The following is a 27,602-nucleotide window of genomic DNA, read 5'->3' as shown; positions in this document are numbered from 1 at the left end:
CATCACATTTGTGGGGTCAATTAAACGCTCAAAATGGCCAGAAAAAGAGAACTTTAGAAATGAAGGCTATTCCACAACATTTTTGAACGGTAGTGTGTGTGTATATATATATATATATATATATATATATATATATATATATATATATATATATATATATATATATATATATATATATATATATATATATATATATATATATATATATATATATATATATATATATATATACACTACCGTTCAAAAGTTTGGGGTCACCCAAAGTGTGTGTATATATATATATATATATATATATACACATAAATATATATACATATATATAGAGAGAAAATACTGTACTAGCTTCACGTGCCTGCATGGTCTCTCTTCTAGAAAAAGCAGGGCTGCAAGAAAGTCATGTGACATTGTCCCCTCACCCCCCCCCTCACTTGTTCCTCTTGTAGATCTTCTTGGCGAAGTTGAGGAAGACGGCGTGAGGGAGGTTTTGAGCGTGACGGGCGATGAGCTCCTGTAGCCGCTGGTAGCTGGCGTCCTCGTATTTGCGATACAGGCTCGGCATCTGCACGGCGTCGTACAGCGCTTTGACCTTTCCCACGCTGGCGTCGTCGTGCTGCCCGTAACACGCCTGAGGAGAACGAGCACGCAGGTTTTAGGGGGAGAGAACCTTTTCGTCCAACACTGATTTAAGGTTTTGTCTAGAATACATCTTTATATGTAATATTATACAACATGTACTGTATTTGATCTGAGTCAGTCACTCTGAAGGGGGTTGCCTTGAGACAGACTTGGGCAAAATACGGCCCGCGGGCAACATGCGGCCCATTAAGATTTTCAATCCGTCCCGCCGGACGTTCTACATAATTTTTTTTAGACCCTTAACATCAAAACTGTCGCCGCCATTATGAAGTGAATTACGTTTATATAGCGCTTTTTCTCAAGTGACTCAAAGCGCTTTACATAGTGAAACCCAATATCTAAGTTACATTCAAACCAGTGTGGGTGGCACTGGGAGCAGGTGGGTAAAGTGTCTTGCCCAAGGACACAACGGCAGTGACTAGGATGGCGGAAGCGGGGATCGAACCTGCAACCCTCAAGTTGCTGGCACGGCCGCTCTACCAACCGAGCTATACCGCCCCACTGCACATTATGATGTGCAGTGTTGTTTTTAAATGACCGTAAGTCTTGAACTATAGAAAATATTTCAATGGTTGAAATCTGCGCTTTTGGGTGTTATACGAGTTATTACGGTACTCTAGGTCACAGCAGCTCAGACCAGGAACAAATCAGAATGGGCGGGGCTTGTTTCCAGAGCAGCCAGCCCGAAACGCATGTGTCAAGAACAGATGCGGAAGCACGTTTTTACAACAAATTTCTGCATAAAAGTGATAATATATCATATTGTAGGTGTTTATTACCCTTTGCGTTGATATTTTGTTAAATTTTTGTTGTGTTTTGCTTGATTGTAAAAGATGTCTATTGAGGAGCCTGTCGCCTTTATTAGCAGCAGCCGGTACGAGACACGGAGTTGGGGTTGGGAGCTGGAGAGCGAACGAGAGCGACACGCCTAAAACAAACTGCTGAAAAGCAATTCCAGACTGTTGGGTTTAAATGAAAGACTGTATTCAAACTGTCTACCGGGCTCACGGAGGATCTTTCGGACTCAGGAGAACCCTCACGGCAAAGAGACCTTTTACATCAGTATTTTAGTGTTCGTAGTTAATACTGTAAATCCCACTTTCTTTATTTTAATGTACACTTTGGTTGTCCCATTCAGCGGGGTTTGGTGGTAGCGGGGGTGTGGTGTATATTGTTAGGATGCAAGGGATTCTGGGTATTTGTTCTGTTGTGTTTATGTTGTGTTATGGTGCGGATGTTCTCCCGAAATGTGTTTGTCATTCTTGTTTGGTGTGGGTTCACAGTATGGCGCATATTTGTAACAGTGTTAAAGTTCTTTATATGGTCACCCTCAGTGTGACCTGTATGGCTGTTGATCAAGTATGTCTTGCAGTCACTTTCGTGTGTATGCAGAAGCCGCATACAACAAGTGACTGGGCCGGCACGCTGTTTGTATGGTAAAAAAGCGGACGCGTCGACAGGTTGTAGAGGACGCTAAAGGCAGTGCCATCACGGCACGCCCTTAATGTTGTTGTCCGGGTGAAAGTCGGGAGAAATTCGGGAGAATGGTTGCCCCGGGAGATTTTCAGGAGGGGCACTGAAATTCGGGAGTCTCCCGGAAAAATCGGAAGGGTTGGCAATGGTGCCGGGACCGGCCTAGAAGACAGCGACGGGTGAGTAGATGGCCCTGGTGGGCCTTGTTATCTAATCACCTGTCGCCTTTATTAGCAGCAGCCGGAATGAGACACGGAGTTGGAGTTGGAGTGGGAGCCAGAGAGACACGAACTGAGAGAAATATATTTTGCTGGAAAGCAAAAGCCTTGCAGAATTTATCAAAATAAAACAGTGTCATACCCTGAATTCCGGGCTCTCCTGGCAGTGTGTGGTGGTCCGAAGAACCAACTAATGGGCAACCTCTACAGCATGCAAAAAAAAGTTGGCCGAGTGCAAAGCTACATTTTCTGTATTCATGAAACTTCTTTTAAAACAATATTATACAGCTACAAATTTAATGGAGTTGTTTTTCTCTTGTCGCACGTGATTTGGGGGTTTGTGTGTGTTTCGGATACCATATTTTCCTGCGCCCTCTGTCCCGTGGTGGGCAATAACATTGTATAACAAACACCCGTATTGTTTAAAATATATGTTTTGCTGCATTTCAACCCACTTCTAAGTCGGCTCTCTGGTCAGCGGTCAGAGCTTCCATCGCCGTGACGACAAGCCAACTGCACTTGTTATCCTGGATGTCTGTGCCGATCTTCCCCGTCACCGCAGGGTCTCCGTAACAGTCTAAGTAATCGTCCTGGAACAAGAACACATTGTTTATTTACGGTGTGAATGAATGCACAAATGCACTCACGGTGATCACCTGAATCTGGAAGAACTCCCCCATCTCAAGTAAGATGAGTTTGGCATTTTTGTGTTCCTCCTCATCCTCGATTCCAGCCTATGGAGAAAAAAAGTTTGATCAAGTTCCCCCCTGAACCACTGCAGTCAATCATCACCATTTTTCCAGACACATACACCACATGGCTCTAATTAAAGACTTAAAAAGTTGCAAGAATATCTTTGAATTTAAAAAGAGTTACAAAAAGAGACGACTGGAATTATATCAAACTGATTTTTGATTTTGATTGGACGTGTCATTTTGAAAATGCTTAAACGAAAATTAAAAGTGTGTTGGAGTTCGGGTGTTGGTGGAGGGAACAGTGATAAAGTCATCTAAAATAATTTGTGTTAAAACGGGGGCAGATAAATATAAGGATAGTATTCTTCCATCTGCTCTTTTCTGATCATGGAAATGTATAAGAAACAAAAAAACAATGAAAGTGTCAACTGTATATGGCTTGTATATATGCATTTTCATGAAAAGAATAAAAAGAAATGATGATGATGATGTTGGCGCTGTTACATTAGCCAGATTGGCTTGAAATTTCTCACAGCTCATTATTGCTCAAAAAAGTAACTTAAAGGCCTACTGAAATGAATTTTTTTTATTTAAACGGGAATAGCAGATCCATTCTATGTGTCATACTTGATCATTTCGCGATATTGCCATATTTTTGCTGAAAGGATTTAGTAGAGAAAATCGACGATAAAGTTCGCAACTTTTGCTCGCTGATAAAAAAAGCCTTGTCTGTACCGGAAGTAGCGTGACGTCACAGGAGCTAGTATTCCTCACAATTTTCCTTTGTTTACAATGGAGCGAGAGAGATTCGGACCGAGAAAGCATCGATTACCCCATTAATTTGAGCGAGGATGAAAGATTCGTAGATGAGGAACGTTACAGTGAAGGACTGGAGAGGCAGTAATGGACGTATCTTTTTTCGCTCTGACCGTAACTTAGGTACAAGCTGGCTCATTGGATTCCACACTCTCTCCTTTTTCTATTGTGGATCACGGATTTGTATTTTAAACCACCTCGGATACTATATCCTCTTGAAAATGAGAGTCGAGCACGCGAAATGGACATTTAAAGTGACTTTTATCTCCACGACAATACATCGGTGACACACTTAGCTACTGAGCTAACATGATAGCATCGTTCTCAAATGAAGATAGAAACAAAATAAATAAATCCCTGACTGGAAGGATAGACAGAAGATCAACAATACTATTAAACCATGTACATGTAACTACACGGTTAAAAATTCTCAGCCTGGTAAGGCTCAACAATGCTGTTGCTAACGACGCTAAGGCTAATTTAGCAACTTAGCAACCGGTGTTGTGCCTGAAACCTCACAGAACTATGATAAAAACATTAGCGCTCCACCTACGCCAGCCAGCCAGCCCTCATCTTCCCATCAACAGCCGTGCTCACCTGCGTTCCAGCGATCGACGGCGCGACGAAGGACTTCATCCGTGGGTTTGGCGGCAAGCATCGGCTAGGCGTAGTAAGTAGTCCTTGTTGTGTTGCTGTAAGTATTGTACTTAGCCGCTAAGACACCGATCGATCCCACCTACAACGTTCTTCTTTGCAGCCTCCATTGTTCATTAAACAAATTGCAAAAGATTCACCAACACAGATGTCCAGAATACTGTGGAATTTTGTCGAAGAAAACAAGAGGTTTCTGTATCGGGTTCGACGGGGTCCAACCACTTCCGTGGATTCTGTGACATCACGCGTATAAATCATATCCAAAGGAGTTTTTCAACCGGAAGTGTGGCGGGAATTTTATTTTATTTTTTATTATTTATTTTATTTAGATTCACCAACACAGATGTCCAGAATACTGTGGAATTTTGCGATGAAAACAGAGCTTTTTGTATTGGATACAATGTGTCCGAATACTTCCGTTTCAACCATTGACGTCACACGCATACGTCATCATACATAGACGTTTTCAACCGGAAGTTTCGCGGGAAATTTAAAATTGCACTTTATAAGTTAACCCGGCCGTATTGGCATGTGTTTCAATGTTAAGATTTCATCATTGATATATAAACTATCAGACTGCGTGGTCGGTAGTAGTGGCTTTCAGTAGGCCTTTAAGGCTGTTAAGCCAAATCACACATTCTACAGACAAGATAAACACACCTTGGATTAGAACATTACACTTTGTTAAATGTTTATTTATGTAGCAACATGGTTGTTTAAGTTAAGTTCTTTTTTTTTTTTTTTAATTTCTGATCGTTTGTGAGGGCACCAATTGGACTTTTTTGTGTGTGCAGCCCATACAAAGGACAGTAGCTTGTCGTTGTTTTGGCTTGTTAATAAAGAGGTAGTAACTTGTTATGTTTGTTTAAAATACCGTACTGTATAGCACTTTATTTTGTGTTTAAAATGTACAAACCTTCACTTATGACTAGACTTTGTCGAGGCAGGAACGCATTATTCATATTTACATGGTTTCTTATCGAGAAATTTGCTTTAATATACAAAAATTTATCAAAAAAATGGGTTGGGTTCCACTGTATGCTAGCATGTCTTCCAAAACATTTTGACCACAACCTATAGGGGGCGCCACTGTCTTAAACTGGATTAGAAGTTATTTAACAAACAGGAAACTACGTGAAGCTAGGCGAACACACATCTACAACGCTAAATACATCCTGTGGTGTACCTCAGGGATCAATGATATGTTCAATCTCTATATAAATGACATTTGTAAATTTACAAAAGATTTAAAGTTAGTATTATTCGCAGATGATACAACAGCGTTTTGTTCAGGAGAGAACACACAGAAGCTAATACAAATAATAACAGAAGAAATGAACAAATTAAAAAGGTAGTTTGACAAGAACAGACTATCCTTAAACTCCAGTAAAACTAAAATAATGCTAGAAAGTCAAACACAAATACAAATAGACGGAATAGAAATTGAAAGAGTAAATGAAACCACATTTCTAGGTATAATGATTGATGATAAAATGAACTGGAAATCTCGTGTAAAAAATATACAACATAAAGTAGCAAAAAACACGTCAATAATGAATATAGCAAAACATGTTCTAGACCAAAAATCACTTCATATTCTCTACTGCTCGCTAGTGTTACCACATCTGAGTTGTTGTGCAGAAATATGGGCAAATAACTACAAAAGTACACTTCATTCACTAACCGTGTTCCATAAAGATCAGTTATAATAATACATAATGTTGGATATAGAGAACATACAAAACCCTTCATTTATTGAATCAAAAATACTGAAATTCCACGACATGGTGAATTTGCAAACAGCTAAAATTATGTACAAAGCAAACTATAACCTGCTACCCAAGAATATACAACAATTCTTCTCAACAAAAGAGGAGAAATATAATCTAATTTAAAACATTTGTAAGCACGTACAACACTTAAGATCTTCAGTATAACAGTGTGTGGAATTAAATTATGGAATGGATTAAGCAAATAAATCAAACAATGTACTAATATGATCCACTTCAAGAAACTCTTCAAAGGGTTTACAAAGTACAAAGAAGAAGAACCATGATAAACATTCTGAATTTATTTCATTCATCCATTCATTTTCTAGATAATCTTACTTATCTCACCACATGAAATATAACTTACTTCACCAATTATTTATTTATTTTTATTGTTATTATTTATGGAGTATATTGTGAATAAATTGCGAACAGGAAGTGAACAAAAGTGTTAGCAACTGTTATGTAAAGGAAAAGGGGTGGGATTAAATAAGCTCTGCTTCTTCCTACTCCTTTTCGAACATGTTGAATAGAGAAACTGGAAATTGTGATGTGTCATGTTGTATGCATGCATTTTCCAAATAAACTCAAACTGAACTCAACTGTTGTGGGAGCCAAAAAGGACACTTACCATGTACATGGCCGCTGCCACTGGGAGGTAAAAGGAGTAGAAGGCGGTCTTATATTTCACAATAGCTTTGTACCTGAAAGACAGGCACCTGTCAAATAAACCTACAAAGTCCACTTTCGGGGGTTCGGCCTACTTGCCTCTCCGTGGTGAATCTGTTGAGGTCAATCTGACCAGGCGGCGCCGTCATGAGGTCCAGGGCTTGACCCAGTTCAGTCTGGAAGGAAGTCTGCAACAAGGCAACATGCTGTCCAGCACGCCCTGGGTCTATGCGTCCCTATATATAAAACGTGACGGTACCTCGGTGAAAAGTTCCAGCAGGTGGACGTAGTAGGGCTGATTCCTGCAGTGTCGGCGCAGCAGCCTGTAGATGGAGCCCTCCAGGAGGAAGGCGTCGTTGATGGCGTCCAAGCCGACGCCGTCCTTTCACACAGCGAGTACAACACTGAGCAACACATTCGTGAAAAAAACACATATCACATAGACCAGGGGTGTCAAACTGCTGTTCTAAATGTGTCCACTGGATGTCACAATAGAAATTCTGTTAGGCAAGCAAACGGTTTATACCGGGGGCCAAGCAAGAGGTACACAGTACAAGGTGACTGTGGCTCCTCCTCCTCGACCCACATGCAACTGAAAACCTGCTGTTTTAGGTCTTCTGCTTCGAACACATCGTCATTTGGCACCCTCCTTGCCCCAAAATAATAATAATAATAATAATAATAATACCTGGGATTTATATAGCGCTTTTCTAAGTACCCAAAGTCGCTTTACATGTTAAAAACCCATCATTCATTCACACCTGGTGGTGGTAAACTACTTTCGTAGCCACAGCTGCCCTGGGGTAGACTGACGGGAGCGTGGCTGCCAATTTGCGCCTACGGCCCCTCCGACCACCACCTGTCATTCATTCAACATTCATTCACCGGTGTGAGTGGCACCGGGGGCAAGGGTGAAGTGTCCTGCCCAAGGAGACAACGGCATGGTAAGAGGCGGGGAGCGAACCTGCAACCCTCAGGTTTCTGACACGGGCGCTCTACCCACTACGCCATGCCGCCCCAAAAATGTCTGTCAAACACGGGAAAAGTGATCTTTTAACCGTTTTGAACAGTTTTAACATCCGTGTCAGAATAATTGTATCTAAGTCCCTCAACTCCCCCCAAAATGGATTAACTCGTTGGAATAAAAAAGACAATATAACATACATCCATAAACGTGGACGCATGTGAAAAAGTGCAATACATTTATCTGTACAGTAATCTATTTATTTATTTATATATATTTATACATATTTATTTATTTAATATATATATTTATGTATTATTTATATTTATTTATTTATATAAGCACTTTATTGTTTTTTTTTATCCTGCACTACCATGACTTTATGTAACGAAATGTCGTTCTTATCTGTGCTGTAAAGTTCAAATTTGAATGACAATATAAAAAGAAAGTCTAAGTTATCACAAAACTTTGTGTTGCCATGAGTTCCCGGCGAGAAGACAAAAGCTGTCTTTGATCCTACCAAGAAGAAGGCTTGTAAAACTCCACTGTGTAGGATGGGAAGCAATAGGAAGGTGTTCTGTTTCTTTGATGTATTGTAATCCACAGAAAGATTTTCTCTTGACCCGAGATCTACAAAGCGGAAAGAAAGCATGGCCTGCCCAAGCTTCAGGGAGCTCTTCTTTGAACTGTTTTACAACCTTTTCTTTGAACCGACCTTTTCTTTTAACTGTTTTGTAATCAAAGACTATGGCTGTTTACGACCCCCGTCCCTTTAGAAACAGCTGTTGCCATGTAATCATGGAAAGTCCAAATAAAATCTTTCGTCAAAGCGTGGAACACTGTCCAAGAGTACAGGTGTACGCGTTTCTCCTCATTGAGCCACATTTAATTCTGTCTCTGTTTAATTCCTTGCTTCTTGTCTTGTTTAATAGATGTCATCAGTGTTTGAACCTGACAATCCGTTTCTTACGGTTTGTTGAGTTAGCACTGGATTGATACGTGGACATGACAAGGGAGGTATTTGATACCTAGAAGAGTTTACATGTTGTGTTTTTTGTTCAATCCCAGAAAGATTGTGACTTAAAGTTTAATCCTGGCTTTGTAGGTACGAAGTCTAAGCTCAATGGGCCCCATTCAGCAACCATTCTTAAGAACAAATTTTGTTCTCAGGCCCACTTATGAAGTTTTTAAAGGAGATTTTTGTATTCACCAATGTTTTCTTAGCTGGGATTTGTTCGTAGGTAAGAACAAAATCTTACTTCTATTGTCTGATGTTAAATTAATATCATAGATAGATAGATAGATAGATAGATAGATAGATAGATAGATAGATAGATAGATAGATAGATAGATAGATAGATAGATAGATAGATAGATAGATAGATAGATAGATAGATAGACATAAATAAGACAGACAGACATATAGCAAAATGAGCAATACATAGACATTTCCAAATACCGTACACACACACACAATCATCAATTACCGGGGCATTGATTTACTGATTGGTGACATTGGCAATGTTTTTGCTGCTACTGCAAGATGCCGCAGATCGTGCCCTCGGCAGAGAGCGCATATTTGCCCGAAGTGACAAATATTTATTTGAACGCTTTAGGCTACCTCAGCTGTCCCCCCTTTCTTAAACTGACGTTTTGACACTATGTATTTCCCCCACAGGATAATATGAATTTCTCTTCTGTAATCTGTTTGTGTTTTCTCTGTGTGTTTGATGTTCGGCTTTTCCGCCGGAATTGTCCCATTATATGGGGAATTAAGGGCGTTTACATATGCATATTGGGGAAATAAGGGCGTGTATATTTGCAAATTATGATAGACACGCACGTGCTAACCATTTGGCATTTAGCAACTTAAGAACAGCAGGTGGGAACAATTGGGCCGTTTAAGAACACATCATGAATTTGAATGAACTCCTCTTAGGAAATCACTTAGGAAGAAAGATAAGAGGAAAAGTTAGGAACTTATTGCTGAATGGGGCCCATTGTATTTTTGAAGCTGAACCAAGTTCCTCAGAATTTTCAACAAATTTGAAGTGTTTGTGATTTGTACGTTTTCATAATGTGCTTGTTCTATTTTTGGCCAAAGTAAAACAAAGAAAACAACCTGGAGTTGTCTTTGTTTTTAAGTTATCATGCCATGATTTTACCATTCCGGCCCACTTGGGAATAGATTGTCCTCCATGCGGGCCCTGAGCTAAAATGAGTTTGACTCCCCTGACATAGACGGAGCTTTACCTTCTTGTACCAGCAGGGCTGTCCTCTGCGGGTCACGGACGCGTCCATCATGTCATCGGCTACCAGGAAGAAGGCCTGGAGCTAGGAACACAAGAAGGTGTGAGATAGCGCGGGTAACACTTGTGCAAGGTGTGGACTGATGCGATCAGTGTGTACTTTGCGCATGCAGACGCATTTCAGTCTTGAAAAATTCTACGGCAGTAGTGTCACTTGTGTCTTGGGTGTGAAACGTATGTGTCAAACGTACGAACAGCTTTTATCCGGCCCGCAGATGAGATTGCTAAGTATAAAAATGAGCCGAAATGTTTTAATGAAAGAAACTGCGGTTCTAAATGTGTCCACTAGATGTCGCAATAGCAATTCTTTGTAGATGATGCTACATATGTAAAAAAAATAAACCACATGATGTTAGTGCACCAGTCGAGGAAAATGAGCAAACTACATAAATAACATCCTGTAATTTGATTTTGATATAATTATTTCATCTTGATAGATTGAAAATGAACATCAATGGGTTGACTGATGAACATTATCACATAATTTATTCAGAAAGTATAAATAACGACAAATAAAGATAGAATACTATTAACCGCAACATGTAAGTGTAAAAAAACAAAACAACAACATTATGATTTGTACATTTTCAGAATGTGCTTGTTCTATTTTTAAACAAAGAAAAACGGGTTGGAATTGGGGGTTAAATCACCAAAAATGATTCCCGGGCGCGGCCACCGCTGATGCTCACTGCTCCCCTCACCTCCCAGAGGGTGATCAAGAGGATGGGTCAAATGCAGAGGACTAATTTCACCACACCGAGCGTGTGTGTGACAATCATTGGTACTTAACTTTAACTTAAAACAATCTGAAGTTGTCTTTACTTTTAAGTTATCGAGCCGGGATTTTACCAGTCCGGCCCGCTTGGGAGTAGATTTTTCTCCACGTGGCCCCCCATCTAAAATGAGTTCCATACCCCTGTCCTAGGGCCACATAAAAAAAGTGCATTTTCCCCTTTAACCTCTTAAAGCCCAAGCTGTTTGTTTACATGCTTTTTTAATTTCTCTTTGCTATTTGGGCTTATTGGACTCTAACTAGAATAAAAACTAAGAATCATCTTTTTATACTATGTACTTAGTCCATAAGTAACAAACGTGTACTTCATGTTTAGTGACGTGCTAATTCTTATTTTTACACTTTTTTCCCTCAAATTCTATTGTATTTTATACTCTTCTGAATACCACCAGATGGCAGTATAAGTGTCCACATAAGCACATACGACCCCAATTCAGTAGTGTACACAATTTTGGAAATAAGAGCTAAAAAAGGTGCTGTCCACGCATGTGGCCAACTAAGCCTTTAGATCAGACCTGGGGAAATTAAAGCCCCGAGGCCACATTCTTAAGATTAAGATTTTCAATCTGGCCCGCCGGACATTCCCCAATCATTTTTTTAGATTTTTAAGATGCAAACTGTATCTGCCATTATGATGTGCAGTGATGTTTTCAAATGACCGCAAGTCTTCAACTATACAAAGTATATCAATGGTTGGAATCTGTGCTTTTGCATGATATACTAGTTACTATGGTAATCTAATTAGTTACTATGGTAATCTAAGTCACAGCAGCTCAGACGAGGCACCAATCAGTGTGGGTGGGGAGCGTTTCCACAGAGAGCCTGAAATGCGGGTGTCAGGGACAGACGCGGAAGGAGATTTTTACAACAAAGCTCTAAAGCAGGCCTGGGCAAATTAAGGCCCGGGGGCCACATGAGGCCCTTTAAGCTTTTCAATCTGGCCCGCCGGACATTCCCAAATAATTTTTTTAGATCTTTAAGATGGAAAGTGTAGCTGCCATTATGATGTGCAGTTATGTTTTCTAATGACCGGAAGTCTTGAACTATACAAAGTATTTCAATGGTTGGAATCTGCGCTTTTGGATGATATACCAGTTACTATGGTAATCGTATTAGTTACTATGGTCATCTAATTAGTTACTATGGTCATCTACGTCACAGCAACTCAGACGAGGCACCGAGCAGTGAGGGCGGGAAGCGTTTCCACAGACGCGGAAGGAGATTTTCACAACAAAGTTCTAAAGCTTAGTGATGTATCAGATATATCAGATTGTAGGTGGGGTTTATTTTGCACCCTTCGCGTTCATATTTCACTGTTTGTTGCGTTTCACTTGATTGTAAAATATGTCGATCGACAGGGGGTGTGACATTCATATTTTGTCAATATTCAGTGTTTTATCGTTCATAGAAACATGTAAAATTGCATTACGTTTGTAAGGCGGTCTGTCATAACGTTTTTAGCATTCAATCAGACTTTATTGTGAGGTTTTGTATTAGAGTTCCTAAAAATGGATATACCGGCCCCCAGACACATTTTTTTCTCTAAACGTGGCCCCCGAGTCAAAATAATTGCCCAGGCCTGCTTTAGATTAATGCAGTGTTTTTCAACCTTTTTTGAGCCAAGGCACATTTTTTGCGTTGAAAAAATGTGGAGGCACACCACCAGCAGAAATCATTAAAAAACTAAACTCAGTTGACAGTAAAAAGTCGTTGTCCCAATTGTTGGGTATGACTTTGAAGCATAACCAAGCATGCATCACTATAGCTCTTGTCTCAAAGTAGGTGTACTGTCACCACCTGTCAAATCACCTCTTTTTGAGTTTTTTGGTGTTTTCCTGTGTGTAGTGTTTTACTTCTTGTCTTGCGCTCCTATTTTGGTGACTTTTCCTGTTTTGTTGGTATTTTCCTGTAGCAGTTTCATGTCTTCCTTTGAGCGATATTCCCCGCATCTGCTTTGGTTTAGTAATCAAGAATATTTCAGTTGTTGCTATCCTTCTTTGTGGGGACATTGTTGATTGTCATGTCATGTTTGGATGTACTTTATGGACGCCATCTTTGCTCAACACGCTGTAAGTCTTTGCTGTCGTCCAGCATTCTGTTTTTGTTTACTTAGTAGCCAGTTCAGGTTTAGTTTTGTTCCCTAAGCTTCAATGCCTTTTCTTAGAGGCACTCACCTTTTGCTTAGTTTTGGTTTTAGCATTAGATACATTTTTACCTGCACGCTGCCTCCCACTGTCATCTGCATATTGGGATCACAACAAACCATGTTCCGACATCAACAAAGCAATTAGCTACCTACTGATATTGAAGAGTATAATATTGTTACGCTGCCGAGTTCTAGACAGCACCGACACTCAACAACAACACATAATTTGCAGACTATAATTACTTGTTTGCAAAAAATATTTTTACCCCAAATAGGTGAATTTACATAATCTCCCACAGCGCACCAGACTATCTCACGGCACAGTGGTTGAAAAACACTGGATTAATGTACATTTGTGACCAATTTACCAGTTCAATACACCAGCCGACCACCAGAGCGCGCTGCACGATGTCCTGTGTGAGCCGAGGCGGGGGGACGAGCTCCCGCAAGGAGCCAATCACTGACAGGCCCCGGTTCCTCTTGCCTCCAGGAGCATTGTAGAGCAAAACCTACCCCAAAAAAACATCTTAATAATAATACCTTTAACGTGGCAACTTTTTTTAAATAGTGAAACCATCCCGGCGCCTGTCATTACCTCCTTCAGCCGGTTCAGGGCGTCGAGCAGTGCGGGATCAGTGACGTCCTGCTCGGTCAGTTCCTGCAGCAGCTCCTGGAACTGGGCTTCGAAGAGTCCCGCATCCGACAGCAGGGCCTTCTTGCTGCTGTGCGACCCGTTACATGCGCGGTCCCCCTGGGTAGACGAAGACGAGGCACCGCAATGACAGGCTTGGTGTGGCGGTTGAAACGGGGAGATGGTCGGCCACATAACCCGGATTATTTTAGGAACTGGCAAACGAAGGAAGTGTCTCATCCCTGAATAGTCGTGCAAGTGTGCCTCCTAATGTCACCATTTCATGGTTTTTAACGCCACTTTCTAATTAGTTAGCGTCATGCTAAAGCAAACAAGAGCAAGTATTACAACAAAGCTAATACACCTAGCAACTGCCCTGCTTGTCAAAGTAGCGTTAAATGACACTACCTTACATTGTTTGTCTGCATGCAAAGCCAGACGGAAACGATCATAATGACTTATTTTTATATCACTCACACGCTTTTACGTACCATACTCCCTCGGTCCTCGTTCCGGGAACTGTAAAATTAAAGTTGCTTTGCCTCGGATTTTTCAATTTGTAATCAAACCAAGGACCGTGAACGTCTCTTAAAACCAGGATGTGCGGATTGTAGTCCCCAAAGGTGACGGCGCCTGTTTTATTGAGAAGAGGTTGGACTAGGTTTCCCGTCAACCCTTGCGGATAGTGAATGATGGGCGGGGGATTTGGATGCTCGCGTTGACACGCTGCGTTCTTATTGGTCAGTTGTATCGAACCAGGATGGGTTTTTACGCAGGTTGGCCAATAGGGTTCCGAAAGGGGAGGGGCTTTGGTGGAGTGACTGATAAAGCGGGACAAGTTTAAGAAAAATAAATGTAGAAAAACAATTTTGAGTAGGATCTTTAGGAGCCGTTCTTTTGAAACAACTGTTTAAAAGACTGACTCGTTATTATTGTTATAGTTTTTTTTAACCGTTGGGGTTAAATTAAGGAAAAATCATTGGTAGCAGTTGTAAGACAACACGTGGATCCGAATTATGTATACTTGCTTTTATGAACTATTTTAATTTGTATCTGAAATTCCTTAAAATTATAATAATAAAAATGCTCAAATTCTTTACGCATTCTGTCCGTCTTTTGTAAAAAAAAAAAAAAAAAAAAAAGCTTTTGTTACAGTCCTTCTCTTGTCTCTTGGATATTCAGATAAGTTTGCTTTTTACATTTTTAAAAATGTATAAAAAAAAAAAATAAAGTATTTATATGTACATAAGTAGTCATAGCGTTTTTCATGAAGCTCAAAAGTGATGCTAATTGGGCTAAAAAACTTTGGTCGAGGGCATGTAAAGTAACTATACATACGTATGTATACATATGTATGTATGTATACATATATATATATATATATATATATATATATATATATATATAAACCCTGTTTCCATATGAGTTGGGAAATTGTGTTAGATGTAAATATAAACAGAATACATTGATTTGCAAATCCTTTTCAACCCATATTCAATTGAATGCACTACAAAGACAAGATATTTGATGTTCAAGCTCATAAACTTTTTTTTTTTTTTTTGCAAATAATAATTAACTTAGAATTTCATGGCTGCAACACGTGCCAAAGTAGTTGGGAAAGGGCATGTTCACCACTGTGTTACATGGCCTTTTCTTTTAACAACACTCAGTAAACGTTTGGGAACTGAGGAGACACATTTTTGAAGCTTTTCAGGTGGAATTCTTTCCCATTCTTGCTTGATGTACAGCTTAAGTTGTTCAACAGTCTGGGGTCTCCGTTGTGGTATTTTAGGCTTCATAATGCGCCACACATTTTCAATGGGAGACAGGTCTGGACTACAGGCAGGCCAGTCTAGTACCCGCACTCTTTTACTATGAAGCCACGTTGATGTAACACGTGGCTTGGCATTGTCTTGCTGAAATAAGCAGGGGCGTCCATGGTAACGTTGCTTGGATGGCAACATATGTTGCTCCAAAACATGTATGTACCTTTCAGCATTAATGGCGCCTTCACAGATGTGTAAGTTACCCATGTCTTGGGCACTAATACACCCCCATACCATCACAGATGCTGGCTTTTCAACTTTGCGCCTATAACAATCCGGATGGTTCTTTTCCTCTTTGGTCCGGAGGACACGACGTCCACAGTTTCCAAAAACAATTTGAAATGTGGACTCGTCAGACCACAGAACACTTTTCCACTTTGTATCAGTCCATCTTAGATGAGCTCAGGCCCAGCGAAACCGACGGCGTTCCTGGGTGTTGTTGATAAACGGTTTCCGCCTTGCATAGGAGAGTTTTAACTTGCACTTACAGATGTAGCGACCAACTGTAGTTACTGACAGTGGGTTTCTGAAGTGTTCCTGAGCCAATGTGGTGATATCCTTTACACACTGATGTCGCTTGTTGATGCAGTACAGCCTGAGGGATCGAAGGTCAAGGGGTTAGCTGCTTACGTGCAGTGATTTCTCCAGATTCTCTGAACCCTTTGATGATATTACGGACCGTAGATGGGGAAATCCCTAATTTCCTTGCAATAGCTGGTTGAGAAAGGTTTTTCTTAAACTGTTCAACAATTTGCTCACGCATTTGTTGACAAAGTGGTGACCCTCGCCCCATCCTTGTTTGTGAATGACTGAGCATTTCATGGAATCTACTTTTATACCCAATCATGGCACCCACCTGTTCCCAATGTGCCTGTTCACCCGTGGGATGTTCCAAATAAGTGTTTGATGAGCATTCCTCAACGTTATCAGTATTTATTGCCACCTTTCCCAACTTCTTTGTCACGTGTTGCTGGCATCAAATTCTAAAGTTAATGATTATTTGCAAAAAAAAAAAGTTTATCAGTTTGAACATCAAATATGTTGTTTTTGTAGCATATTCAACTGAATATGGGTTGAAAATGATTTGCAAATCATTGTATTCCGTTTATATTTACATCTAACACAATTTCCCAACTCATATGGAAACGGGGTTTATATATATATATATATATATATATATATATATATATATATATATATATGTATATATATATATACATTTACATCAAATATATATATACACACACACAATTACATTACATATATATATACACATTTATATATAATTATACACATTTACATTATATATATGAATATGTATATGTATATACATGTATATATACATATATAAGTACATATATAAGTAAATATATACACATATATACATACATACATACATATATATATACACATACATACTGTACATACTGTACATATACATATATACATACATAAATGTATATATATGTATATACATATATACATGTATATATACATATAAGTAAATATATACATCTATATGTACATATATATATACATATAAACATACAGTATATGTATATACACATACTGTAGTGAAGTGACTTATATTTATATAGTGCTTTTTCTCTAGTGACTCAAAGCGCTTTACATAGTGAAACCCAATATCTAAGTTACATACTGGGAGCAGGTGGGTAAAGTGTCTTGCTCAAGGACACAACGGCAGTGACTAGGATGGCGGAAGCGGTGATCGAACCTGGAACCCTCAAGTTGCTGGCACGGCCACTCTACCAACCGAGCTATACCGCTCCTGTACATATACATATTTATATACATACAAATTCATACATACAGTATATACAAAACCCAAAACCAGTGAAGTTGGCACGTTGTGTATTTCGTAAATAAAAACAGAATACAATGATTTGCAAATCCTTTTCAAATTGAATAGACTGCAAAGACAAGATATTTAACGTTCAAACTAGGAAACTTAATTTATGTTTTTGCAAATAATCATTAACTTAGAATTTAATGGCAGCACAGGGGTATTTTTACCACTGTGTTACATGGCCTTTCCTTTTAACAACACTCATGAAACGTTTGGGAACTGAGGAGACATATTTTTGAAGCTTTTCAGGTGGAATTCTTTCCCATTCTTGCTTGATGTACAGCTTAAGTTGTTCAACAGTCCAAGGTCTCCGTTGTAGTATTTTAGGCTTCATAATGCGCCACACATTTCCAATGGGAGACAGGTCTGGATTACAGGCAGGCCAGTCTAGTACCCGCACTTTTACTACGAAGCCACACTGTTGGAACACGTGGCTTGGCATTGTCTTGCTGAAATAAGCAGGGGCGTCCATGATAACGTTGATTGGATGGCAACTTGGTTGGTTGCCGAAAGGTACATACAGGTTTGGAATAAAGCTGTAACGTAACAAAATGTGGGAAAAAGTCACAGTGAATACTTCCTGTAATGCAGTGTAAGTCACTGAAACTTCCAAACACCGTACCCTAAAAATAGGTGTCATAATTAATTTATTCATAAACTTGTCTTCAAATGAATAATGCAAGACATAATGCAATAGTAATGCAACAAGACAGGAGGAGGTAGAAACACAAGAGTGCTTGTAGTCTATATGTACATGGGTCAAAAATATGTATCGTGTGTGCATACAAAATGCGCCATTTTGCACATTTTCCACGAGGAGAGGAAAAACAAACGTTTGTGTGACCTGTACATTTATTGCAAGAAACTCACGTCATCAGAGTCTCAGTGCAATCGACAGTATCTCACAGGATCTGACTGCAGATATGCTTCGTGCACAGGAACACGCGCGTGTCGCAATATCCACGTTCTCTTCTTATATCTGATTTCCACCGGCAGCTTTCACCAGAAAACAAAACAAAAACGTTCAAGCCTTCCGTCGTAACCATGCAAATTAAAGACATTTTTTAAGGATACTTGCAAAAATTGGACGGGGGGTGGGGTCTTGATGCACACGCTTTATGCCTTGTTTACGGGGCGGCAAAACATGCACCAAAAGTGTCCGGGCACCACCCATAAATAAAAGAATACAAGAAGACGTGCATTCATATTGTGTGCCTCTCTTTCAAGGGCGAATGAGGAGCTGCGAAAAGACAAACAAAAATTGCACAACCCAATTTGCTTATATTATATTCTGGTTAGCTAGCTATGTATGGTCTTTTTTTTTCCTGTTTAAATGGAAGACAAAAACATGTTTTTGTTTGTGGTTAACATCCAACCCAATGTACAAAAGGGCCAGTAGGATATTGCGATGCATTATTATGTTGAGTAATTGTCTTCGCTTGAAGGTCCACTCAGTGTTTCCATCAGGCCAGCGTTGCGCGGTAAAAGTCACACCGATCTGCAGCATGTGGTGGGGAATGACAGGCAAAACTCCACAAACATGTTTTTACTCACGCTTAACAATTCGCAATAAAAAATTTTTTTTTTTCTACAAGTTAAAACTTATGGCAGTAATATTGCACCCTGCCACTTGCACTGAGAGCACCCGTAAATGACACTCTACAACGACAGGTGGTGCTGCCATTTTATTCCCCGCCATGCAATAATTATTTTTTGTTATTTTTGGCGGACGGCACCATGCGCTAGCTTTGACAGCCTTAAATTGACTCAGCCGCACATTGTGGAGTGCCAACTACAGGTGCTCTCAGGGCAAGAGTGTGGATCGCCCAGGGTGGAATATTACTGCCAAAAGCTTTTATTTTGAAGAACATTTATTTTATACTTGCGAATCACTTTTTGTTGTTTTTTTCAAACTTGCAAATCTTTTTTTAATTGAAGAAAATTGTTTTTTATACTTGTGAATCTTTTTTTTAATTGCAGAAAATACTTTTCATACTTGTGAATCTTTTTTTTTATTGCAGAAGTGTTTTTTTTTTTTACCAGTAAATCTTTTTTTTTTACTTGCAAATCTTTTTTCTCACATGCAGAAAATAATTTTAATACTTTTGAAGTTTTTTTAATTGAAGAAAATTGTTGATAAAATGTAGAATCTTTTTTTTGTTTTACTTGCAAATCGTTTTACTTGCAGAAAAAAGTTTTTATACTCGCAAAAAATTTTTTACTTGCAGAAAATGTTTTTTTTTTTACTTGCGAACATTTTTTTTATTGAAGAAAATAGTTTTTGTACTTTCGAGTGTTTTTTTAATTAAATATTTTTTTTTTTATAACTCTGAATTGTTTTAATTTTATAATGAAGTCTTTACTTGCAGTAAATTGTTTTTCATTACTGGCAATTAGTTTTTTGATCCTAAGAAAATAGTATTTATTCTTGCTAATGGTTTTTATACTTGCAGAATTTTTTTTTTATACTTGCGAATCATTTTTTTACTGAAAAAAAAAGTGTTTTACTTGCGAATTGTAACATTTTTTAATTTAAGTTTTTACTTACAGAAAATTATTTGTTTTTACTTGCCATTCGTTTTTTTATTTGAAGAAAATAGTATTAATGCTTGTGAATTGTTTTCATACTTGCAGAGAATTTTTATTTTTTTTTACTTGCGAATCATCTTTTTAATTGAAGAAAATTGTTTTTATAATTTACAGTAATTTTTTTATTTGCAGAAAATTGTTTTAAAACTTTTTCATCTTTGTATTAAAATTGCAAATTGTTATGTACTTGCAAATCATTCTACTTGCAGAACGTCTTTTTTTTAAAATTACTTGTGAATCGTTTTTTTAATCAAATGTATTAATTTTTTTAACTTGGAATCGTTTACATTTTTTAGTTTAAGTTCTTACTTGCAGAAAAAATTGTCTTTTTACTTGTGATTCGTGTTTTTTATTAGAATTTTTTTTAAAAATTCTTGCCAATTGCTTTCAGACTTGCATATCTTTTTTTTTTACTTGTGAATCATTTAATTTTTTTATTTAAGTTTTTACTTGAAGAAAATTGTTTGTTTGTACCTGCGATTCATTTTTTTTATTTGAAGAAAATAGTATTAATGCTTGTGAATTGTTTTCATACTTGCAGCAAATTGTTGTTTTTTTTTACTTGCGAATCATCTTTTTATTTGCAGGAAATTGTTTTTAAAGTTTTGAATCTTTTTATTAAAATTGCAAATTGTTATGTACTTGCAAATCATTCCACCTGCAGAATGTCTTTTTTTTTATTACTAGTGAATCGTTTTTTTAGTCACTTTTTTTTTTACTTGGAATCGTTTACATTTTTTAGTTTAAGTTCTTACTTGCAGAAAAAAGTTTTTTTTACTTGCGATTCGTGTTCTTTATTTGAATTTTTAAATTTTTATTCTTGCCAATTGTTTACATGCTTGCGTATCTTTTTTTTTACGTTTTACGTGCAATTAGTTAAATTGTTTTAATTTAAGTTTTTACTTGCAGAAAATTGTTTATACTTGCGAATAATTTTTTTTAATTACAGAAAATTGTTTTTAAACTTTAGAATCATTTTTTAATTGGAGAAAATAGTTTTTTACACTTGTGAATTATTTATTTTTTTACTTGCAGAAAATATATTTTTTTATTTGCAAAAATGTTATTTTTTTTAACTTGCGAATCATTGGGCGTGGGTAAAAACTTTTTTGTGTGTTAGTGGAGTTTAGGCGGTAATTTCACTCCAGAACATCACCACTGCAAGACCATACCAGAACTGATAGTATCCCAACACCGCCAACCCTTCTCAAAGCGCAGACTCCGAGTAGAGCACTCCCGATGAGCCACGCAGCAGGTGCGGCGACACCAGCCGACGTAAAGATAGCGAGGAGGAGGAGCTTAAATCCCCACAGCTGCGCAGGTGCATCCCTTCCGGGGCCTGCACGCCGTGTCGGCCGTCGCTGTGGGAGTGGCGGTGAGCGCGGGGATGAAGGTGCTGGTTGTTGGCCGATCCTCGGCTGACGCTCCAAGGCGTCCGCCACACCTGGACGACGGACAGACAAGCTCATGAGTACAATCTGGACGTATCGCTCGCCGCGTCAACTTTGTGCACGGACCTCCATAGGCAGATGGGTGGTGGCGGAGCCCTCGGACCCTCCCCGTCTTTTAGGCACCTGCCCCGCGCTCCCAGTGAGCTCAGAAGAGGGCGCCAGGTTGCGTTTGGAGCGCTGCAGAAAGCGAGCCACCAGGCCTCGAGTCACCTTAGTGATGGAAAAATGTGGTGAGGTCACATGTTACCTTACAAGACTTAAATATTATATTTTGTAGCGATTTACACTGCAAAGACAAGATACTTAACGCTCAAACTTGATACATTTTTTGCAAATATTAGCTCATTTGGAATTTGATGGCTGCAACATGGTTAAAAAAAGCTGGCACAAGTGGCAAAAAAGACTGAGAAAGTTGAGGAATGCTCATCCAACACTTATTTGGAACATCCCACGGGTGAACGGGCTAATTGGGAACAGGTGGGTGCCATGATTGGGTATAAAAGCAGCTTCCATGAAATGCTCAGACATTCACAAACAAGGATGGGGCGAGGGTCACCACTTTGTCAACAAATGAGTTTAAGAACGACATTTCTCAACCAGCTATTGCAAGGAATTTATGGATTTCACCATCTACGGTCTGTAATATCATCAAAAGGTTCAGAGAATCTGGAGAAATCACTGCAAGTAAGCAATGATATTACAGACCTTGGATCCCTCAGGCGGCACTGTATCAAAAATCGACATCAGTGTGTAAAGGATATCACCACATGGGCTCAGGAACACTTCAGAAAACCACTGTCAGTAACTACAGTTGGTCGCTACATCTGTAAGTGCAAGTTAAAACTTTACTATGCAAAGCCAAAGCCATTTATCAACAACACCCAGAAACGCCGCCGGCTTTGCTGGGCCCGAGCTCATCCAAGATGGACTGATGCAAAGTGGAAAAGTGTTCTGTGGTCTGACTAGTCCACATTTCAAATTGTTTTTGGAAACTGTGGACGTTGTGTCCTCCGGACCAAGGAGGAAAAGAACCATCCGGACTGTTATAGGCGCAACGTTGAAAAGCCAGCATCTGGGATGGTATGGGGGTGTATTAATGCCCAAGGCATGGGTAACTTACACATCTGTGAAGGCACCATTAATGCTGAAAGGTACATACAGGTTTTGGAGCAACATATATTTTCATGGACGCCCCTGCTTATTTCAGCAAGACAATGCCAAGCCACGTGTTACAACAGTGTGGCTTCATAGTAAAAGAGTGCGGGTACTAGACTGGCCTGCCTGTAGTCCAGACCTGTCTCCCATTGAAAATGTGTGGCGCATTATGAAGCCTAAAATACCACAACGGAGACCCCCGGACTGTTGAACAACTTAAGCTGTACATCAAGCAAGAATGGGAAAGAATTACACCTGAAAAGCTTCAAAAATGTGTCTCCTCAGTTCCCAAACGTTTACGGAGTGTTGTTAAAAGGAAAGGCTATGTAACACAGTGGTGAAATGCAATGTGTTGCTGCTATTAAATTAAGTTAATGATTATTTGCCAAAAAAATTAAGTTTCTCAGTTTGCAGTCTATTCAATTGAACATGAGTTGAAAAGGAATTGCAAATCATTGCATTCTGTTTTTATTTACCATTTACACAACGTGCCAACTTCACTGGTTTTGGGTTTTGTAAATAAAAAAGTGCATTTATGGAAGGTGTTAGTAAATATTACCAGACACACCTTGAGGTCTCCAAGAGAACGGTGGCATTCTTTGGGTAAACGCAGCGGGGACACGGGCGGCACTTTAAAGGGAACCTGCACGCCCGTAGCTGTGGAGTTCATGCCGTCTTTTCTTGGCAGAGCGTCAGCAGGCGGCGAGGGCGTGCAAGGCAACAGAGACGCCTCAGTGAATGGACCTTTGGGGCAAAGAAAATAATGTATTATTATATTTTTATCCATGAAGGCATATTAGGAGCTACGGCAAAAATGGTGGAGTCAGCAGACATAGAGGCTATTCATTCAGATGTTTAATTTCGTAGAAAAAAATGATCAGATAACTTACATGACACAAAACTATAGTCGTTCCTGGCTTTAAATGAAGAATGCAAATTGTGGTGGTCATTAAAAAACGTTATGGAATCACTCAATTCTGGAATCAAGACAAAGTAACACGACACTACACCACTATACTTTGTTGCACCACCTCTGGCTTTTACAACATCTTGCAGTGTGTGAGGCATGGACTTACAACCAGTGACAAACAGTACTCTTCATTAGAGATGTCCGATAATATCGGACTGCCGATATTATCGGCCGATAAATGCTTTGAAATGTAATATCAGATATTATCGGTATCGGTTTCAAAAAGTAAAATTTATGACTTTTTAAAATGCCGCTGTACGGAGTGGTACACGGACGTAGGGAGAAGTACAGAGCGCCAATAAACCTTAAAGGCACTGCCTTTGCGTGCCGGCCCAGTCACATAATATCTACGGCTTTTCACACACACAAGTGAATGCAATGTATACTTGGTCAACAGCCATACAGATCACACTGAGGGTGACCGTATAAACATTTTTAACACTGTTACAAATATGCGCCACACTGTGAACCCACACCAAACAAGAACGACAAACACATTTCGGGAGAACATCCGCACCGTAACACAACATAAACACAACAGAACAAATACCCAGAACCCCTTGCAGCATTAACTCTTTTTTTACTCCATGCCCCCGCACCTCAACCCCGCCCCCCCCAACCCCGCCCACCTCAACCTCCTCATGCTCTTTAAGGGAGAGCATGTCCCAAATTCCAAGCTGCTGTTTTGAGGCATGTTAAAAAAAATAATGCACTTTGTGACTTCAATAATAAATATGGCAGTGCCATGTTGGCATTTTTTTTCCATAACTTGAGTTGACTTATTTTGGAAAACCTTGTTACATTGTTTCATGCATCCAGCGGGGCATCACAACAAAATTAGGCATAATAATGTCTTAATTCCACGACTATATATACCGGTATCGGTTGATATCGGAATCGGTAATTAAGAGTTGGACAATATCGGAATATCGGATATCTCCAAAAAAAGCCATTATCGGACATCTCTACTCTTCATCAATCTAGCTCCAACTTTCTCTGATCACCATTTTTTTTCAATTTCCACCAAACATTTTACATTGGATAGAGATACGTACTCTTTGATGGACCTTATGTATCTTTCTTTAAGGAAATATTTTACAGTTTTTGCTCTATGGCAAGACGAATTATCTTTTTAAAAAATGATGTCATCATCTCCAACATCTTAAGAGGTTAACCTCTTAAGGCCCAAGCTGTTTGTTTACATGCTTTTTTTTAATTTATCTTTGCTATTTGGGCTTATTGGACCCTAATTAGAATAAAAACTAAGAATCATCTTTTGATATGATGTACTTAGTCCATCATCTTTTGATAAGATATATTTAGTCCATAAGTACACAAACGTGTACTTCATGTTTAGTGACATGCTAATTCTTATTTTTACACTTTTTTTTCCAAATTACATTGTATGTTATACTCTTCTGACACCACCAGTTGGCAGTATAAGTGTCCACATAAGTGGCCATAAGACCCCAATTCAGTAGTGTACGCAATTTTGGAAATAAGAGCTAAAAGGTGCTGTACACGCATGTGGCCACTAAGCCTTTAGAGGTTTTAATGGAATAAGAGACACAACGTGTATTTATAGAAGATGTAATAACCTGCTCAGTGGCCTTGTGGTTAGAGCGTCTGCCCTGATATCGGTAGGTTGTGAGTTCAAACCCCGGTCGAGTCATACCAAAGACTATACAAATGAGACCCATTACCTCCCTGTTTGACACTCAGCATCAAGGGTTGGGGGTTAAATCACCAAAAATGATTCCCGGGCGTGGCCACCGCTGCTGCTCACTGCTCCCCTCACCTCCCGGGGGGTGATCAAGGGTGATGGGTCAAGTGCAGAGAATAATTCCGCCACATATAGTGTGTGTGTGACAATCATGGGTACTTTAAAACCTCTAAAGGCCTTAGTGGCCACATGCGTGGACAGCACCTTTTAGCTCTTATTTCCAAAATTGTGTATACTACTGAATTGGGGTCTTATAGCCGCTTATGTGGACACTTACACTGCCATCTGGTGGTGTCAGAAGAGTATAACATACAATGGAATTTGGAGAAAAAAAGTGTAAAAATGAGAATTAGCATGTCACTAAACATGAAGTACACATTTGTGTACTTATGGACTAAGTACATCATATAAAAAGATGATTCTTAGTTTTTACTCTAATTAGGGTCGAATAAGCCCAAATAGAAAGATAAATAAAAAAAGCATGTAAACAAACAGCTTGGGCCTTTTTTTTGACAGCCTTTACGTGACATACAGCCCCGTATCATCAATGACTGGACGTTTGCATGTTTTCTTCAGGCAGTCGTCTTCAAAAGTCTCATTGGAACGTCACCAAACTGAAGTTCCAGCATCATCACTTTGCCCGATGCAGAATCACGATTTATCGCTGAATAGGACGTTCATCCAGTCATCCATAGACCACCATAGCTTTTCCTTGGTCCATTGGAACCTTGTTTTTTTAAAAATATTTAACTGTTAATGGTAGCTTTCATTCAGCTTTTTTTGTATTTAAATCCCATTTCCTTTAGGTGCTTTCCTACAGTTCGCTCACAGATGGTGACTCCAGTTTCCGCTCATTTGTTCTTTGTTTGCTTTGCATTTTCTGTTTTCAAGACATATTGCTTGATGTTTTCAGATGTTTGTACTTGGTCCAGATTTTAGACACAGCTGACTGTGAACAATCAACATATTCTGCAACATGGTGTGATAATTTACCTTCTTGAAGAAGTTTGATAATCCTTTCCTATGTTTCAAATGACATCTCTCGTGTTGGAGCCATGATTCATGTCAATCCACCTGCCGCAACAGCTCTCCAAGGTGTGAACACTCCTTTTTAACTGCAGACTAATACAAAAATTAATCTGATGCAGGTGTTGGCTTTGGAAATGAAAACTAAAGTTCCAGCATCATCACTTTGCCCAATGCAGATTCACGATTTATCATTGAATAGGACGTTCATCCAGTCATCCATAGACCACCATAGCTTTTCCTTAGTCCAGGGGTCGGCAACCCAAAATGTTGAAAGAGCCATATTGGACCAAAAATACAAAAACAAATCTGTCTGGAGCCGCAAAAAATTAAAAGCCATATTACATGTGTCATGAGATATAAATGTAATTAAGATGACTTAAAGGAAACTAAATGAGCTCAAATATAGCTACAAATGAGGCATAATGATGCAATATGTACATATAGCTAGCCTAAATAGCATGTTAGCATCGATTAGCTTGCAGTCACGCAGTGACCAAATATGTCTGATTAGCACTCCACACAAGTCAATAACATCAACAAAACTCACCTTTGTGCACTCATGCCCAACGTTAAAAGTGTGGTGGACAAAATGAGATAGAAAAAGTGGCATAAAACACGTCCTAGAAAGTCGGGACAAAGTTATACATGGAAACAAACTATACGGTGAGTTCAAGGACCGCCAAAATTAGTAGGACAAAACGGCGCTCGCCAAATACTCGAATCAGTGAAGCATGTTTAATATAAACAGTGTGCTTTATAACAATTAGCGAGGTTTATGTCATGTTTGTCCTCCCACAGAAAACATTCTGAAACAAAAAAATTGATTTTTTTCCCCTCATCTTTTTCCATTCTTCATACATTTTTGAAAAATCTCCAGAGAGCCACTAGGGCGGCGCTAAAGAGCCGCATGCGGCTCTAGAGCCGCGGGTTGCCGACCCCCGCCTTAGTCCATTGGAACCTTGTTTTTTTATATTTAACTGTTAATGGCAGCTTTCAATCAGCTTTCCTACAGTTTCCGCTCATTTCTTCTTTGTTTTGCTTTGCATTTTCTGTTTTCAAGACATATTACTTGATGTTTTCTGATGTTTTCCTTGGTCTACCAGTATGCTTGCCTTTGTACAACCTCCCCATGTTGTTGGTACTTGGTCCAGATGTTAGACACAGCTGACTGTGAACAATCAACATCTTTTCAGATGTCCCTTCTTGAAGAAGTTTGATA

At 39.2% G+C, this 27,602-nt stretch overlaps 2 protein-coding genes across 3 annotated transcripts in view; both read right to left on the bottom strand.

Annotated features, from left to right (window-relative positions):
- Nucleotides 1–239: 239 nt before the first annotated feature.
- fdps (farnesyl diphosphate synthase (farnesyl pyrophosphate synthetase, dimethylallyltranstransferase, geranyltranstransferase)) lies at nt 240–14,428 on the bottom strand. 2 transcript variants are annotated; one of them, XM_062029643.1, is made up of 10 exons: nt 14,265–14,428; nt 13,738–13,893; nt 13,511–13,651; nt 10,148–10,228; nt 7,190–7,312; nt 7,030–7,118; nt 6,893–6,965; nt 2,984–3,061; nt 2,783–2,917; nt 240–625 (listed from the first exon to the last, which is right to left on the bottom strand). In XM_062029643.1, exons 1-10 carry the CDS (start codon nt 14,265–14,267, stop codon nt 425–427), a joined length of 1,080 nt encoding a protein of 359 aa, XP_061885627.1. In that variant the 5' UTR covers nt 14,268–14,428; the 3' UTR covers nt 240–424. The 2 variants fall into 2 exon arrangements, with proteins under 2 accessions (XP_061885627.1, XP_061885626.1); XM_062029642.1 differs by lacking the exon at nt 14,265–14,428 and having other exon boundaries at nt 13,738–14,194.
- A 4,348-nt stretch (nt 14,429–18,776) lies between these two features.
- fam189b (family with sequence similarity 189 member B) overlaps nt 18,777–27,602 on the bottom strand; it is a 42,239-nt gene continuing 33,413 nt past the window's right edge. Inside the window, exons 12-14 of the mRNA XM_062029640.1 lie at nt 23,230–23,405; nt 21,573–21,716; nt 18,777–21,499 (exon numbers count right to left, since the gene is read on the bottom strand). Coding sequence (XP_061885624.1) covers nt 21,263–21,499; nt 21,573–21,716; nt 23,230–23,405 — 557 coding nt within the window. The 3' untranslated portion in view covers nt 18,777–21,262. The remainder of the gene's footprint in view (nt 21,500–21,572; nt 21,717–23,229; nt 23,406–27,602) is intronic.

Source organism: Entelurus aequoreus, linkage group LG20 (genome assembly GCF_033978785.1).
Source record: "Entelurus aequoreus isolate RoL-2023_Sb linkage group LG20, RoL_Eaeq_v1.1, whole genome shotgun sequence".
Lineage (NCBI taxonomy): Eukaryota > Metazoa > Chordata > Actinopteri > Syngnathiformes > Syngnathidae > Entelurus > Entelurus aequoreus.
The sequence above is the reverse complement of the archived record's forward strand: the minus strand, read 5'-3'. Positions and strand labels throughout refer to the sequence as shown.

Bases quoted from the DNA above. Each gene is read 5' to 3' on its own strand.
- fdps (XM_062029642.1), bottom strand. From the start codon at position 14,013: ATGAGACACTTCCTTCGTTTGCCAGTTCCTAAAATAATCCGGGTTATG. The intron at 13,652-13,737 runs GTAATGACAGGC...TTTTTGGGGTAG, and splicing joins CCCTGAACCGGCTGAAGGAG to GTTTTGCTCTACAATGCTCC. The intron at 7,119-7,189 runs GTACCGTCACGT...GCCTTGTTGCAG, and splicing joins TGCTGGAACTTTTCACCGAG to ACTTCCTTCCAGACTGAACT.